At 41.1% G+C, this 18,233-nt stretch overlaps 2 protein-coding genes and 1 long non-coding RNA gene across 6 annotated transcripts; 1 reads left to right on the plus strand and 2 right to left on the minus strand.

Annotated features, from left to right (window-relative positions):
- Positions 1-2,261: 2,261 nt before the first annotated feature.
- Positions 2,262-13,291, minus strand: napepld (N-acyl phosphatidylethanolamine phospholipase D). Of its 3 annotated transcripts, XM_035146951.2 has the most exons (10): positions 13,052-13,288; positions 9,598-9,691; positions 7,962-8,075; positions 7,624-7,764; positions 6,681-6,905; positions 6,298-6,401; positions 6,051-6,216; positions 5,761-5,909; positions 4,996-5,110; positions 2,262-3,919 (listed from the first exon to the last, which is right to left on the minus strand). In XM_035146951.2, exons 1-10 carry the CDS (start codon positions 13,180-13,182, stop codon positions 3,788-3,790), a joined length of 1,371 nt encoding a protein of 456 aa, XP_035002842.2. In that variant the 5' UTR covers positions 13,183-13,288; the 3' UTR covers positions 2,262-3,787. The 3 variants fall into 3 exon arrangements, with proteins under 3 accessions (XP_035002842.2, XP_035002841.2, XP_035002840.2); XM_035146950.2 differs by having other exon boundaries at positions 6,051-6,401; positions 9,598-9,688; positions 13,052-13,291; XM_035146949.2 differs by having other exon boundaries at positions 6,051-6,401; positions 13,052-13,290.
- Positions 3,797-6,567, plus strand: LOC118101315. The gene is made up of 2 exons (XR_004694517.2): positions 3,797-3,934; positions 5,773-6,567. It is a non-coding gene; the product is annotated as an uncharacterized LOC118101315 (long non-coding RNA).
- Positions 13,292-14,133: 842 nt separating the features above from the next.
- yeats4 (YEATS domain containing 4) lies at positions 14,134-17,619 on the minus strand. 2 transcript variants are annotated; one of them, XM_035146999.2, is made up of 7 exons: positions 17,543-17,619; positions 15,857-15,976; positions 15,517-15,583; positions 15,293-15,387; positions 14,962-15,051; positions 14,703-14,790; positions 14,134-14,509 (listed from the first exon to the last, which is right to left on the minus strand). In XM_035146999.2, exons 1-7 carry the CDS (start codon positions 17,585-17,587, stop codon positions 14,340-14,342), a joined length of 675 nt encoding a protein of 224 aa, XP_035002890.1. In that variant the 5' UTR covers positions 17,588-17,619; the 3' UTR covers positions 14,134-14,339. The 2 variants fall into 2 exon arrangements, with proteins under 2 accessions (XP_035002890.1, XP_035002889.2); XM_035146998.2 differs by lacking the exon at positions 17,543-17,619 and adding an exon at positions 16,073-16,853.
- Positions 17,620-18,233: the final 614 nt, after the last annotated feature.

Genomic DNA, 18,233 nt, shown 5'->3' on the forward strand with positions numbered 1-18,233 from the left:
ATGTCAACAACGAGCTGCTGGACCAGCAACGACACCGGGAACAGGTTGAGATGAATATTTATTAAATCGCTGCACAGCTCCATATATTAATATTAGTGCAGGGTCATAGCGCCACCTACTGATCAGTGTGATAATTAAGTTGTGTAAAGCCCCTTCTTGAACAGATACATTAGTCTGTATGTAATAATAGTGATGGCGCCACCTGCTGGCAACAGGAATTAAGCTTTGTTTTACAACTATCATTCGATTTACATAAAATTTTCACAGTGTGATGTGCAATTGATAGCGTGGACCGTAATGAGCAATTAGCAGGTAAAGATTGACAACACGTGACGGACGCAGGAAGTGAAGCGTTTGTCCTTGCCGCAGTGCGCAAAACGCATGTAACCCGGAGACCATAGACTGTATATATAAGGCGGAGACGTGCGCTTGGTCATTGATCGCTCTCTCCACTAACCGCAACAGGCTTGAAAATGCCTGTGCTTGGGCCCGTTAGTGCTACAACGTAGCCCTAGTTTTTTATTATTTTCCTATTTCATTTTCAAACAGACAAGTTGTCAAAATAGAAATCAGTCAGACAGCAGATGATATGTTAAATTTGTGCAGGTACAGACATATGTAAAATAACATGGCAGTGCCTGCAGCTTCATTTCATAAAGAGACAATTCAACAAACATGTAGTGTGTACTTTTTTAAACAGTTAACACTTACCAACACTTGATAATTCCCCTGCAACTTATTTCAGAGTTAAAGACAGTTTGTGATGTTTGATATTAAAGAGGGTGGAATGCAGTGAGCATTGGAAGTCATCAGCTGATAAATCCAAGGAAATACTAGAGATGAAGTTCTTCAGACATGCTGCATTAACAGTCTGTGATCAGGATAAAGTATAAAGTGAAACTAGACCAAGTCAGTGAGGCTGGAGCGAGGAGAGACTGAAGCATCTGTCACGGTGAGGAACTCAACCCAGTTCTGACAGAAGCCACGAGAATACTCTCCTGTGTCGATGACGAGTCCCCACAGGCGGCTCTGGCCCGTTTTGTTCCTCAGAGCCAGTCATGTTGAAGCTGATATTTATAACTTGCACCACTAAGAGATAAAGCAGTCCACCTGTTACAATGCTGCTGTACCACGCACACGTGAAGCAAAGTGCTGAGCTGTGAAAACAAAGAAATGATGAGTGCAAGATTAAAGCATAAAAAAGTATTTTGTTTTACTTACTTTTCATTACTTTACGTTACTTTACGTTACTTTTAGTTACTTTTAGTTACTCTACGTTACTTCACGTTACGTTATGTTACTTTGCGTTACTTGTAGTTACTTTTAGTTACTTTACGTTACTTTTCGTTACATTACTTTCCGTTACTCTACGTTACGTTACTTTACGTTACGTTACTTTACGTTACGTTAATTTACGTTACGTTACGTTACTATGATCTGATCATATATTCAGTCAAATTCATTAATGAAGATAGTTCAAGGTTTTAAATAACTTTCTAACAGTGTTTTCTTTCTGTGATATTACAGCTCACATGAAACCACATCACGCTGCCTGTAGGCTCCTGTTCTTTTGGCTTCAGAGTCGAGGTTTGTCATTTAAATCCAGTTCACACTCTGCACCGTCTCTTACTGCGACAGGTGTTTGTTCATTATTTTAACTTGGATGATCTGATCATAAATTAAGACTAATTTATACATAAAGATAATTACACTATCTACAGTAGCATGTATTTTGACAGTGTATACTGTCTATAGTTACGCCTGTTTACAAATGTAGGCAGAATTAAATACATCATACTCAGTTTAATATTTTATTGGCATAATTATTGCAGATTGTATTTTCTGTATTTTCCTGTTGGGTAAATTCTACATTAACTAATTAATGCATCATATTCATGGTTTAATATGAAGTTCCCATAATTGTTGCAGATTGAATTGAAATGCAGTTCTATATACTACCACATGGGGGTGCCAAATCCACACGTGTGGGGGATGTTTTAGGAGAAGCAGCAGATCAGAAGTTTCAGATTTACGCTTCATGACAAAATATTAAAATTCTGCTGAATATGTTGTAACTCAGTAAAATATACTGATGGGAATAGAAAAAAATATTCTAAAGTAAGTTTTATTTATTTTCCCCCATGAGACTTAAAGTATCATAAACACACAAAACAATTTCAACAACAATCTATTTATTATTTATAACTATATTTTCCTGTTGTTTAGCTCTTAACTGCTGTTGACAAGAATAAAAAAACACATTTGCAGGTATGCAGTGTTTATTTAATGGTAAATTCAGTGACACAGAATCAATGTAAAACACAATTAGCCCAGACTGACGATACAGTTTTATCCAGGCTATTAAATCACCTCAAAATTGTGCTGTTACCTCTTCTTACATTCTGGTTTTTAAGATCAAATCACAACAGTACTAAATTATTCTATTGTTTGTCTGAAGCGAAAACATCAATGATGCATGAGGAGGTTGGTCTTTGTGCTGTGGTTTCAGAACATTCAAAGTAAATGTCCGTCACAGGAACAAAACACAGTAGCTGCAGTGCAAGTTGAACCCAGCTCAACTTGTGCACACTGACACTTCAGCTGTAGGGAATTAGATTTCTTCCTTTACTTGTCTGTGTAGTTTTGGGTTGGCCTCAATACAATCTGAAGAAAAACACAGTATTGTCATTTAGCTTCAGCTAACACTGCTCTTTAAAAACCACTAAATATCTGTCTGTGTTTTTTCTTTGATATAACAGCTCACGTGTCCAGCTGTGTGTGAATATGAAACTGCATCACGTGTCTACAGGTTCCTGTTCAGCTTCAGAGACGAGGTTTGTCAATCAACCTCCACTGTTTCCTGTGCACACACTTTAACTACATTCACATCTTCATTTAAGAGCATTGGTTACTATAGTAACTCTGAAGTTCATTTTAACTTATTTTATTCAGATTTCTTTGTTAATGTGCAAAAAATTCAGAAAAAGAATGATGCTCATATTTTGGTCAGTTGATGACTCAGTTTCTTTTCAGTGGTTGTTGCTCCTCTGTTCTGGAACAGTTTAGCAACCAGAAAATATTTCAAACACTCACTTAATGTCAAAATGCAAGTTACCACTTTGAGATACAAAGCTGCAGAAAATGTTCTTTGAAATTACAAAAAAACAGGCGCTAATCTTTGCCAGAAGTAAGTGTTTTTCCTTTATTTTGTCATTAGATTCTTTAGGTAGTATTGTTCTCCAATGACCATGAGTGTTAGGGTAAACATTCTTAACCACTTCCTATATTTAACATTAAATTGTCTCCCTCTATGTAGATAATCACTGACAGTGTTTCTGCAGCTTTGTTGTATTTCAAAGTGGTAATTTGCGGTCTGCATGCTGACTGAACAAAAACCACTGAAAAGAAATGTCTACGCTTATCCCACATGTGGAAACTTTAGTCTTCAACTGTCTAAAATGGGACCTGAATTCATTTTCTAAACTTGTGCATACCAACGAAAATTCTGAATCAATATTTTCAATGAACATGTGACACTGACTCAGCAATTCAGTCTGTTCTTTTTTTCCCCTCCATTTGTATCAGCTCATTTAGGTAGTACTGTTCACCAATGACCCTGTAATGTAATTGGTGAAAAATAATAAGTGTTCATTACAGGGTAAATATAGAGACGAGCTTCATACTTTAATCACTAAAGTATATCTACAAAATCTCTCTGGTAACGCAGCCCAGGAACCCCGGAGGAGGAGGAGGAGGAGGAGGAGGAGGAGGAGGAGGATGATCACTATCACTCAAAGACTTCTCCTCCACGTGCCGTAATAAGCCGAGACTCCCCATGATGCAACGTGAAGAAGGATTTCGGATGCAGTCCTTTCTGCTCCAGTGCCGCTCTGAGACGAACCGGCGGCTCCAAGTAGTACTGCCCCAAGGAGACGTGAGTATTAAACAATGTTAGTGTGTTAACAGTGGGGTCCAATCATGATGTTATGTCTCAGATCGTAATGAAGTTTACACTTTTTTTGTGGGAGGTCGATTGGTCATATCTCCCTTAATATGGGTCACAGAGAAATTCTAAAGTCTGAATTGAATACAATACAAATTTAAAAGGTCCTCAAGACGTCCAGAAAGTTTTGTTTTTTAGTTGAAGTGACTGAACAGCATTTAGTACTTGATACTTTGTTGATTGCTCCTGGATAATGTTCGCAAAGAAATACAACATGTGTGGAATCATAACTTTTATGAAATTTATATCAAAACTACACCTGAATTTTGACTTGGTGATGAAGCTCTAAGACACAGAAGCCATTCTGCTCCTTCAGAGTCTTTGATGCAGCAGTTGTGTCTGTTTGTTCAACCACCACTTGGTCCATCACTACTGAATCAGACTGGCATGTGAACCATGGAAAGTTCAATCTTGCACCCCTGTCATTATCATATGCAACCACTACATAACATTTAATGCTACAATGTGGTGTGTTTACCTGAGAATTAAGATTGAACTTTCTGTATCCTCACACCGCTCTGATACACTTGTGATGGATCAAGACACAATGGATGCTGCAGAGACTCTGGAGTGCTGCTTCTTAGAGGTTCATTATAAACTCAACATACAGTTTTATACTTATGATTCCTTTAAAAACACTATCCGGTGGCCTAGGAGTCGTGAACAAAGTAGTACATCCGTAATTTACATGTGGCTGACTATGAACTGCTGTTCAACAACATTGTACAGAGGTGGTGATGTCACTTCAGATAAGTAATGATCTCAGCAACAACTCAAACACCAAACCTTCTGGACGACAATATAAATGAACCAAAACCGTTAAACACTCAAAATGCTGTTATGTTGAGGATAAAAGAAACAAGCTTGAAGCAATATAAGAACCACGTCTCTGTGACCTTGATTAGGAAGACATGACCAGTCAGAGGCCCACAAAATGTAGAGAACATGTCATGTGACCAAATCAGCATGAAAACGTGAGACAGTAACGTTACCTCATAGGTGAGTGTAAAAGTTCCCCAGTGAATGGCCACAGAGTGTTTTGCCTGCAGGTCCTGGTGAATCTGAACAGCCTCCTCTGGATCTATGTGCTGCCCCTTCATCACGTCCCTGGAAATCAATCAATAACTTGTGTTTTACCGTCAGTGTCCACTTTATTAGGTGCACTCTATAATGTTCAGGTTTGAGTTAAAGGTGGTGCAGTACACCAGATTCACAAAGTGGCCATTTTCCTCTGACATCCCACTCAGGGTGGGAAGCTCATATGCAGTGATCCAGGTTTTAAAAAAATCATATCAACAAACAATCTGATTAACTATTTTATTTCACAGTTTCCTTACGGATCAGCAACTAAAAAGACAGGAGGGACATTGGACATAGTTTCTAGGTTAAAACAACAGCTAACATCACTGTTTGATACCGTTACATGTGGGACCAACATTTGAATCCTGAAATATCAATGCACCTCTGGGACACAGTTATTAAAGCCTGGAAGATCAACACAAATTTACCTTAAACATGGTCCCGCGTCTCTCCAGATTTTAACTATACATTGTCTTTTCAGTTGCTGATCAGTTATGAAGCAGTAAAATGAAAACAGATTGTCTCATTCCCTGTGTTTTTATGACTTATAAACCTGGATCACAGCATCTGAGTTTCCCACCCTGAGCGTGACATCAGAGGAAAATGGTCTCCATGTGAATACGGCCTATTGCATTAGATTCTACAGGTGGACATTGTTTTACAAGTATCTGCTCTACCTGGGCATGTAGGCTCCGATGGGGATGGCAGCGAGGTCGAATGGTCCAAAGCGTCGTCCAATCTCCTGGAAGGAGGGGCAGTAGCCAGTGTCCCCAGCAAAGAAGAATCGATGTTCCGGACCCAAAATAGACCAGCTGCCCCATAACGTCTGAGAGAAACAGGAAATACACGTTGTTAAGTTAAGTACTTTATTTAAACTGACTAATGGAAGAAATACTTGTTTGGTTGTCACTGATTCTGCTCAGCTAACTAAACACCAATATGTTACAGCCTAATCAGTAATAATGACCGTGTTATCATCCAGAGCCGAGCGTTTGCTCCAGTGCTGAGACGGCGTGCAGACGAACATCACGTCGTCGTGACCCGGGACACAGTTCTCGTCCCACCAGTCCAGCTCGATCACGTTCTCACAGCCCATTTTCATCATCCAGTCCATGAGACCCAGGGGCACGAACCTGCAACACACGGGAGTGTCAGACACATAAGAAATGAATTGAAGAGAGTGAGAAATGAGCCCACTGACGGATCGCTCGTACCAGCGTAGCTCCCCCCCGAAGCGTGCGTTGAGGCTGGCCACAGATCCAACATCCAGGTGGTCGTAATGAGAGTGGCTGATGACAACAGCATCGATCCTGGGCAGCTGAGGACAACAGGGAACAGGGTCAAATGAAAAGAAGTTCTCTGGGCTCCCACACATCGATTCAAATGAGATGTCTTCCAAATAATCTTAATTGTCCTGGACATTTTTTATTGTATTTTAGCCCCTTTCATAAATCTTCTATGTATGATTAAATGTGTCAATACAAGGCCTCTGTTACATTATTTGACCACTTTTGACCAATCGCTGTGCTGACTTGTCAGAAAAAGATCCTGGAAATGCATTTCTTTTAAGGTTTTAAGAAAGAAAAGAGTTCCGAACCTGTTCCACAGTGCAGGGAGGCCCTCGGTACCTTTTGGGCCCCACCAACTGGATAGGCGAGGCCCTCTGGCTGAAGATGGGGTCGGTCAGGATGTTCAGTCCGTCCATTTCGACCAGGACCGTGGCGTGACCCAGCCAGGTGACTCTCAGACCTGGACCGGAGTCGGAGAGGTCTGGGTTCTGGACAAAGTACGGCTCCATCACTGGGAGCTCACTGTCCAGAGCCTGGAGGAGAGAAGGTAGAAACCAGAGAGAGAGAGAGATCACATCAGGGAGGCTGGAATAAAACAAGCCCGTTCTTATCATGAGGATTAGAGACTTTCAGTCTCATGACCTTCATCATACTTTTAAAAAGTCCACCATGATCCTAGTGACTGTTTTCAGTGTATTTGACTCTAAAAACTAATTTAGATGCTCTCTAAAGTGTTTCATTTCTCTGTGTAGTGTTTACATGTAGTTCACCAGGCTCCGCCCTCTTTTTCTAGTTTCCACACAATAACAAAAACCCTGTTAACTGTGCAGATGAGGGGTTAAACAGGCTTCTGTTGCGGTGTGAAAGCAGCCTTTGAAGCCTGTTAAGCCCCGACTGAGCTCAGCCAGGTTTCCGCTGCGAGAGTCGACAAACATTTCTCCACACGAGAGAACATTCAGCTCCTGATAATAATCACTACTAGAATAATACAAGTAAACTCTGTCAGGCTTTAACAAATGTGATGCACAACTTTTACATTGAAGAACATTAACTGGCTCAACTTATTCTACCTCCAACAAGGAGATTGTGTTTTCATCTATTCATCAATTAATTTGGGTTTTATATATTTATATTAGTCATATTTTGGTGCAGATAATTCCTATGTTTTACCATGGAGGACCATGAAACCTTAAATTATGAAACAAAGCAAAAAAACTGTAGTTAATGGTAAACTGTATAATATTGACCCACCTCTTTATTAGTTGGTACTTTGCTGTGATCTTTATCCCACAACAAGAACCTGAGCATCAACGGGCAGGAAGGGAAGCGCCATGTGGACCAGGGGTTCGTCCAGCGGCCATGTTTGTCTTGACAGGACTTTGTCACATCCTCCTGCAATCAAAGTAAACAAAGAGGCATTTGGTCACTTTGTCAGATTAGAGATAAAACGATGATATTCAATTTATAATAGAACAGGGGAGAGGTTTGAGGTGAATTGAGCTGAAGGAGTAAGGGCAGCTGTGTGTGTGTGTTTCGGGTAGAGAAGAAGATTTTAGGAAACAGGAGCATGATGGGAAATGTGGTTTTACCTCCAGCCGATAGTCGAGGCGGAAGCTCTTGCGGGAGGATCGGGAGGAGCTGCTCTTCCTCGGGGTCGGAGGACCCACATCTCCACCCTCAGCACCTCTCAGCACTTCCCTCTCCTGGAGTAGAGGCACAGACACACACACGAGAGGTGAGGGACTCAAATCACAACTTGGAAAGTGGAACCATTAACCACACTAGCAGCCATCATGAAGATGTCATCATGTTGAGCTCTAAAGTGTGGTGGCTGAGACGTCTCACACAAACACATTAACAGAATACATTGAATGCAAAAGCCATAACAAAACTACACACAACAGAAAAACAACCACAAAGGAAGTGAGCGAAAACATGTTGACCTGCCCTTAGTGATTCTTAATTTCAAATGTATGACTGTGTATTTCTCAGTTCCTGTTAATAGTGTTTTGCTCTGTGTGTGGATGGGGGTGGGTGGAGAAGGGAGGGTGAGGTGGTGGATGCCTGACCTCCATATAATCCATATACAAATGATGTAATCACTCTACAGTATAATGTATCACTAAAATCAACTTGCGTAATATCTCCAAAATCAGACATGTCCTTTCTCAAAAGGATGCAGAAAAACTAGTCCATGCCTTTGTTACATCCAGACTGGATTGTTGTAATTCCTTATTATCAGCCTCCAGCAGTAAGTCGTTAAAGACTCTGCAGCTTGTCCAAAATGCTGCAGCACGTGTCCTGACAAGAACCAAGAAAAGAGACCCCATTTCTCCAGTATTAGCTTCGCTACACTGGCCTCCGGTTAAATCTAGAATAGAATTTAAAATTCTCCTCCTCACCTTCAAGGCCCTTAATAATATGGCACCATTATATCTTAAAGAGCTGTTAGTACCTTATCAACCCACTAGAGCACTGCGCTCCCAGAATTCAGGCTTACTTGTCGTCCCTAAAGTCTCTAAAAGTAGAGTAGGAGCCAGAGCTTTAGGCTATCAAGCTCCTCTCCTGTGGAATCATCTCCCACTTTCAGTTCGGGAGGCAGACACCATCTGTACGTTTAAGAGTAGGCTTAAAACCTTCCTTCACAATAAAGCACATAGTTAGAGCTGGTCCAGGCTTGTCTTAGACCCGCTCTTAGTTATGCTGCTATAGGTCTAGAAGGTTGGGGGACACATGACACACGGAGCTTCTCTTTCCAGCTTCTCCTTCCTCTTCTCAATCGTTATCACATCAAAGTAATTCATATCCCATCACTACATGTTACTGACTTGACTTCTTCCGTCCTGGGAGAGGGATCCCTCACATGTGGCTCTCTCTGAGGTTTCTACCTTCTTTTTACCCTGTTAAAAGGGTTTTTTAGTAGTTTTTCCTTACTCTTGTTGAGGGTTACGAACAGAGGATGTCACACCATGTTAAAGCCCTATGAGACAAATTGTGATTTGTGAATATGGGCTATACAAATAAAATTTGATTGATTGATTGAACATATACTGTATCAATGTTGTCTCTGCATTTAAGTGTGTGGTTAAACCATAGTTTCTCATCTCATTTCAAATCCTGTCCGTGTTCTGGGGTTGTCTGAGGCCATGAACCCATGCACTGTGTATTGCCAGATGACACAGCTTGGTTCCGTCTCACTTTAGGCTGATGAGTAGGATTTCTTACCTCCACTGGGTCGGTTCTCTCCTCCAGCGCTGCTTTGGATGAAGATGATGGCTTCTCCATGGGCAAACCAGCACAGCTAGCACCAACACGCCTGCTGAGGACGGACGGTGTTACACAGTCACACTAATGCTGCTGCGATGAAAACCGCACATTGAACTGCCGACAGTTGAACCATTATAGTTTGCATATTAGATAGAAAGACAGTTATCAGACACACAGCAGGTTCAACGTCACTGTATTCAAATCAGACTCCAATCAGAGGTTAAACTGAACTTCACACAGAACATAAGCAGTTCCTTTCATCTCGTGACGCTGTGGTAAGTAACCCTGACTTCTGGTCATCGTCTCTGGCTGAAGACTCATCATTTCATTAACGTGTTTACAACACAGACACCAGCTTTTTTTTCCAGATGACTGTATCTATTGAGGATTTCAAGAAATAAGATGAAAAGTGTTTCAGTAACAACTCACCAACTCTAACTTTAACATATTATTGGCACTTGGATTAAGATTAAGACACGCGTTTCCTTAAGACACAAACAGAACTGTTTTGACTCTTGTGTAACACTGATCAGGAAGCAGCCAGAAAAAAAGAAATGAAGCCGTCCCTTCATCGGAAAAGTCAACATTTATAATGCAACCAAATTGATAAGGACAGAGCGTAAGCACACGTCTGTCTGATCAATCTGTAACTTCACCGTGCCACACAGAGCCACTTCAGCTGTTGCACCAGGACTGTAAAGATGGGACTACAATCCTCTTGGACAGCAGCCACCTCAGAAACAGTGGTGAAACATTAAACTGAGCCCTGAGCTGAATGTGTGACTAACGGGAAGGATCGCTTGTTTACAAGTTTGCAAAAGTGGGAGTGAATCTGACCTTTTAGTCTCAGGGAGTCAGAGAAGATAGATCTGCTTGTGCCAGACTCCCAAACCAGAGTTGGCACTTACACACTTTCCTGAGCCAACACATCTGATCAACGCCCTTTCCTTATCCTGCTTTGATCCACAGCAATCACAGTGCAGCACACACCCCTCATGAACCCCTCACACACTGAGATCTAACCAGAAGACTCACTTCAGCAGAGAAGGTTGTGATGGTGCCTCCGTATCTGAAATACCTGCCAGCCCGCTGTAAACACCAGGGCATCAACACTAATGCAACGTAAGCCGGCTGTGTGGGAACTCCATGTATCACAGCTGATGATGCTCTCAGCCACATGAATGGACTTGAGCTGAATTCTACACAACAATGGAGCTCTGTGGACCACGTCCCAAACAAAGAGCTGCATGTGTGGCCAGTCAGCGAGCCTGATGCGCTCAAACAACACCAACAACATTCTCATCTATGGAGCTAAACTCTAAATGTTTAAGTTAGCAGCTGAGTGAAGGACGATCAGTCACAGATAATCATATGTACACGTTCCTAAAAATATCATTCTCCTCAATAGAAATATCATAAAGAAGAGTTTTTAAACCATGACCTTCACTCAGGTGTAAAAATCAGTCACTAAACTTAAATTGCTGGGCAATGAAACAATAATCATTTTCATGGATAGCAATATATCAAAAGTTGAAAATGTATCACTTTGTTTAACTTTATTATTGTGAGGAGGTGATAAGCTTTAGTGTTCTATCTCAGGTTTGTAAAATATTTTGCTCTTTATCTCATGTTTTTCATCAGGAGCAAAATTCAGTCTTTAAGCTTTAAATAAATTAAAATACGACATTTTCTTGATGATTTTCTCAACTGATATGAACATTTTTAGCTTCCTGTCATTTTTGGCCTTATTGTCCAGGCCTCAGATCAGATAATCTCATTCCTCCAGTCCTGAAAACAACTTGTAGTGAGCAAACAAATAACAATAACATTGCTGTTATCATGATGGTCTCACACACACAAGTCTGTACATGAATTAGTCCGAGTGACACTCACAGAAAGTAAAGAGTTTTAACAACATAAGCTGCTCCTGAACTTTCCCCCTGACATCGACACAGACTCGAACCGTGATGACAGATAATCTGGCTCCAGACTCCTGTTGTTTTCTGAACTTTTCACCGCATCACAACAAGGACCCACTGACTCCTGCAGCATCACAAACGGGCGGAATGTGTCACTAAAAGGGAAACAGCAGTGAAACGCAGGAGCTGGGAGCCCGCGTGGCATCCACTCACCTGAGCACTCGAACGCAACAGATCAGCGGCGCTTGTGTTCGCGTCCGCGCACCGACGCGCTGTTTTAACACGAGCTGGGCGACACACGCGGATGTTTGAGCGCGGGTCACATCGCCGTCACGCAGACGCGCGGCGGGGGTCGAGCGGAGGGTTGAGCTGTGCGCGGACAGCGGCAGGAGGACGCGTTTTAAACAGAGAAGGAGCCCGAGAGGGAGGACGCCTGCAGCAGGACCAGCTCGGTGACGTCACGGCACTAAATCCCTCTCGTCACGTGACCACACATCCCCCCACACACACACACATAAACTCCCTTTATAAATATAACAAAAAAAATCGTCACGACGCAGGAAAGAAGTGTGTTTCATGCATATAAACAGGTTTTTGCTCAAATTAAAGAATATATAAATAAATAATTCGCATCTTATGATTTTTATTGGGAACATACGTGTGGAAAAAATCATAATATAGTGACCGAAATCCTCATGTTATCAATATCCTCGAGGTCTTTGTTCTACAGGATCAAGCTGGAGTTGTGGGTGTGTGTTGGAATCCAGCTCTCCTAAATGAAGAAGGCTCCTATGAGGACAGAGAAGATGAGTCTCCCATGTCCTCAAAGGAGCCTTCTGCTAAATGAAGAACTATGCAACACGACCACAATCCGTTTGAACGTGAAATACACAACCAGTGGATCAGTTCAGCCAGAGTTGTCATATTCTCACAGGGGATTTCACTTACTCCTCCGACTGACACAGATCTGACAGAAGAGAGGAAACACACAACACGATGTTCGACAAGGAAGACGTTAAGTTAGTTTTCCAGATTCTCCTCATCACTCATGTGTCATGTTGACAACAGACCGTCTGTTGATTACACAAAATAAACAACACTCGCATTAGAGAAAGTACGAAAAACAAACTATATTGTTTTTCTGATGAGCGTCTGGGTTGTTTTGATTCTCAGATGACTGAAGCTCATCATGGAGAACATCGAGCACATCGAGCACATCTTTTCAAACCACGTCTGCTGACTTTCAGCAACGTGATGTTGACACGGACATATTATAATAACTCGCGATGGGGATTTGTTTGATGTTTATTTCAACGAGACCTTCAGTGCATCACCGCGCTTTGTGAAAATGACGAATCTGCAACCGACCAACCACATCTGTAATAACGACAACAAGCCACCAGTTGCCATGATCCCCAGTTGAACTGGAGCACCGGAAACAAGCTAAAGTGAGCCACGGAGCCGAGAGAAGGCAACATGTCGTGCAGCTGTACCTGTTGCTGCTGATGAACAACACCTGCAGGCAGCCGGACGGAAGCAGACGGACTCTCCTCAGTCTCTCGGAGTATTTACGACACCTACTCGATTGTAACACACGCAGCGAGCCGCACAGCAGCGTTTCCATCCCACAGCGTCGGATTCAAGCATGTTTACTGCAAGTTGAAATTGAAAGTAAAGCCACAGGTTCCCGACGTCATCAGTGTGGGACAGCGACGGATTCCGTTTCCTCGCTCGAGATGTTTACCCCTCTGCCGCTGTTTCCTGCAGCGCCCCCTAGCGGTGCTAGCGTTTACACTCCGGGGGGGAAACTTTAACTTTAATGAAATGTGAGAGAAGAGGAATCAGACACTGTCCTGTACCAGCAAAACTAAAAACTTTATTAGATGTGAAACGTTGTACACTTAATAAAGTTTTTTACAAGTACAGGACAGTGTGCAGGATTCTTCTTCTCTCACTTGTTATGATCACACTAAATCTTTGTATATAGTTATCACCAGACGTGTATAATAAGTGTACGTGATCGGTTTCAACATGTCCTTGTACTAATGTACAAAATCAGAATCCACTCATTATTTCCATCTGCAGTGAAAGGTGTTTAGTATGTACATATTCTCTGGATTGTTATCAGATTCATATTTTATTCTTTTTTATTTCTCTCGTCTATCTCATTCTGATTATCTGCTGCTGTAAAAAGTGAACTTCCTTAGTGTGGGGTCGTTAACATTATCTTATCTTATCTTATCTAAAACCGTGATTGCCTCAAAAGACATTTATGGTCGTACCCTTTCCATCGACTCACAACCCTAAACTCCACTGGTTAAAGACGACTCTGGACATTTCAACATATTGGTTCATAGTTCTAAAATCCTACAAAGTAACCCTCGACAGGATAGGGGCTGAGATGCAGGAGAGATTTGACCATTTAAGGTCCTTAACCTGTTTTGCTGGTAAAGAACAGCATGAAAACACCTGATTTAACTGATATTACAATGTGAACAAAGATGCTACATTACAGTACATTGGTGTGAATGAGCCTCAGCCAGCATAGAGCAACAGAAGAAATGTACACAGGCAATATTGTAAACATATTTACTTTACATAGAAAATGACAGGTTCAGTAAAAAAACACACCACTATTCACATTGAATACCAAAGCCTTGTTTCAAAACAGAAGATTTTTGGTAAATAATCATAAACGAATCAGAAAATTTCAAAACAATGCATCATTTCTTTAAAATTACAGATGAAACCACGAGCCCTCATTCACATTTGTCCATTTTTTCAGTGGTCCTTGTGGTCTCCGTCCTCCTCCAGCTTCCTGATCTCCGCCTTCAGGTGGTTGATGTTTTCTCTGCTGGCTTTTAGTTTGTCCTTCAGCTCTGCGATCTCCTGACTGGTTCGTTTCTTCGCCGTGTCCATCTTCTCCTTGGTCTTCTGCTCCAGCTCACTGACTGCAGACACAGGCGGGCAAACACAGATAAGCATGATGGCAGTGGTCGTGTCCATGTTGTCCTTCAGTACAGAGGCACATACTGGATTTCACTTGTATCAAAGCTGGAGTAAATGTGAAAACATAGTCGGTATGTTCACACTTGTTTCTCGTGTTTCTATGTTCAGTGTGTGTGTGTGTGTGTGTGTACATACACTCTGTCTCGTGCTTGTATGCTCCCAGCGTGAGTTGTCTTGATGTGGTCAGGAGCTGCTGCATCATGGCTGTAGGATCCTGGAAGATCTGTGGGGGAAAAAACCATCAGGTATAAATCTTAAAACGATATGTTATTAATGTCATTTACCTTAAGTGGAGAGTAAATACTAGTCTTTTTATAAGTGTAAAACATCATCACAATCAGTACAGGACAGTGACTGTGGTCATAAATAAGCTGCAGCATGAAAGCAGTCGTACCATTTCATCATAAAACTCAGAGACAACCGTCTTCTTGGGCATGGCACTGGAGTCTGACTGGAACAGCTTCAATAGATGGTACAGAGTCACCTAACAAACACACAAACAAATAAACATCAAAAATAATACATTCAGGGAAGAAAAGTAAAATGACATGTGTATTTAGTGTGTTCAAGTATAATTTAAGGTGCAAACCAGCCAATTGTGTCTCGACATAATATCAGGTGGATTCCTTCCCTTTCTTTTAGCTGCCAGACATTAAACATACGGCTACAGTATGAATATCAGGACTCAGCATTTATTTGTGGTGTTAAATTAGTTTGGCTCTTACAGCTCTCTCGTTGGGGTCGATGAAGAAGATCTTGATGATGATCTCGAACTCGCCCCAGCCCGTCTCGGTGATCTCATATGGAGGCTTCGTCACCACTGGAAGGCAGAAAAAAACACTAATTATAGAGAGAGACGATTCAACATGGGTCACAGGTGAAAGCCACAACGTATCTGTCAATCTACAAATATGATGTATTTCCATTCATGTTCCCTGCCCAGACTCACCTCTCAGTGGGTTACCATAGCTCTCATGCAGCTTGAACTGGATCTTCTTGACGTACGCCGACATATCCTGGAAGAACAATGTGATGTCACTACAGAAACACGAAAGAGCTCAACACCATTGAAAGGCAAAATCTCTTCAATATACAATTCTCTGTTGAACCATCCTCTGACCCTTCTTCAAGATGTAAGGCAAACAGATTTAGGATGTAACCTCTTCGTGTCAGAATGTCTCCGCCTCACTGTCTTGAGATAGATTTATAAATATGTGCAGAGGATGTATCTAACCCAGATTTCAGTTTGTTGTTTGTGTTTTACTTGATGAACCTGGTTCAAGTCTCACCTCGTTCCTGTAGGGCTTCACGTACACAGACCACTGGTGCGTGTGTCCATCCTCCTCCCTCTTCTTCCCGAAGTAGCGGGCGACGTTCCCGAACACGATGGGTTTCACGATCGTCACTCCCTGTAGAACACAAACAGTTCAACAGTCACGCGCTGTGAGTTAATTCAAGTGTTTGAAAGTCGTCACACGGTGAATTCATATTTCGGTTCCCATTACCTTCACTCTCCCCCCGGAATCTGGACCAAATTCACTCATCTTTTTGAACATAGTACAGAGAAGAGACCTAAATCCTGGAGATCCCTCTAGAGAGTTCTTCTGGACAAACAGCGTGACTCCGCTTTTAATAGTTCTGCCATTTAAACACCAGAATCCACAATCTTGATTCGAAGAGACAGTCCAACAAGCGCCGGAAGTCAGAAGAGTAACGCTTTTAGTTGTCCGATAGGGATGTGGCACACTTAAGGTTCCGGATAATGACGCCGAACTACTATAAATGTGTTGATTTTTAATAAATAAAATCATTTGGGTCATTTTCTGGTTTGGTCAAACAACAGGATTTAAATATTCTTCTTATGGGAACAAGTTCTCTTCAAATTGACAGAAACAAGCGCCGGAAGTCACAAGAGTAACGCGTTTAGGTGTCCGATAGGAGTGTGACACAGACGCCTAAGTTCCGGGCAGCTGCACCCGTGTTTTGAATTATAACGTGTTAAGTTTATATTATTTGCTGGTTTAGTCAAATATCAAAATGATCCTCGTGGAAACAGGTTATGTGCAAACAAGCGTCACATTTAACGAATTTAAATGTCTGACTAGAGTGTGACACGAAGGTTCCGGGTTCGCCTAAGGAATTTTAATTTAGTTTTTAATATCAAGTGTTGATTTGATTTGGATGATTTTGACGCAGAACAGCCAATTTGAACAATATAACATTAAAACTATTAAAACTAAAGTAAACGGTTTCCAGAATACGAGATGTCAGAATTTCTTGTTTCAGTGTTTTCAGCTCGGGTAATAATAAAAGCATGGTCAAAAAAATAAAAAATATATAAGAATCGTCAATATTGAGCTGCTTAACATAGTTCAATCTTAACTGTCCACAATTTAGACAAATTAAATAACTGCAGAAAGAAAATCAACAAAAAACAAATTCGCTTAAAAACTTTTATTTTTGAGGGCAACAACCAATATTTCAGCGGAGTCTGTCCCTGAGCAGAAACCAGGGAGTGTTAACTTAGAACATTACTGGCTGCTGCTCAGGGTAACACCACCCCGTTGAAATGATCTTAAACTGACTCCATCGATATATAAAAGCAAGATATATTCACTTACATACTGAAAACACTGAGGGCATTAATTACATGATAGTTTGAAATCATGTGGCCCTGAAAATTCATTGTTTTTCAATGGGGAAATGTTTACCTGTTAACTACGCTGATTCATTATCACATTTACACTTAGAAATCTGAATTGCAAATGAGAAATCAAGTTGTTTTTTCCCATATTACAACGTAAAATTAAGTTTACTTTCAGACACACTCGGCCGAATTTCAAAAATACCTTTGTCTATTTACAGAGTAAAAAAGTGGCTGCAGGTTTGTAAATTACTTTTCTATTTTAAACACTTACTTTACTTTGACTATTCAAACGAAATACTGAAAGAAACAAAACACACAAGATACTTTCCAACATCTTGTGTGAGGAAGTGTTGTTGCTCTGGCTTGATGCCATTTTCTTCTTCTGCAGTTCGTGTCGAGCTGAAAACACTTACCTTCAGGGCTGTGGAGAGAAGTCACTACAACCTATAGTACTTTTACTGAAAGCCATGCATATTTGAAATCAGGCTGATTAGATGGAGCCATGTTGGGAGTTGATTAAGTAATTAAGTAAGGCATCGTGCACCTATAGGTGCAATGGAAGAGGGAAAGAAACATACATGAGAAACTAAAAGCTCCGATCAGTCCAAACAATCAAAACCAGTAAATAAGCTTTTAACTTAACATTTAAGGACTTGTTCAAGACAGATGGCATCAAGATATTTCGCCCCACATCCCAATTTTTCCACATTATTTTTTGTATCAAAAATATTAAAGCCTCTTTGAAATTTGCAGTTATTACACAAACACATTTCAGGAGAATCATGAGGGTTTGGTGGTACAAACACAGTGACCGTTCTCCTTCAAAGTTCAGCCTATGATTCAGAGTGAGTCCTGTGGCCATTACAGTGATAACATGGAGTTTCATGTCCAGTTTTTTTTATACACTATGGAAACGAGGTATTTTAAGGGATTGTCCCTGAGATTTGAAACATCATGGATAAAAAAAACATTCAACAAAACAAGGTCCAACAAGACAAACAAAAATAAAAAAATTATTC

This window comes from Hippoglossus stenolepis, chromosome 22 (genome assembly GCF_022539355.2).
Source record: "Hippoglossus stenolepis isolate QCI-W04-F060 chromosome 22, HSTE1.2, whole genome shotgun sequence".
NCBI classification, from domain to species: domain Eukaryota; kingdom Metazoa; phylum Chordata; class Actinopteri; order Pleuronectiformes; family Pleuronectidae; genus Hippoglossus; species Hippoglossus stenolepis.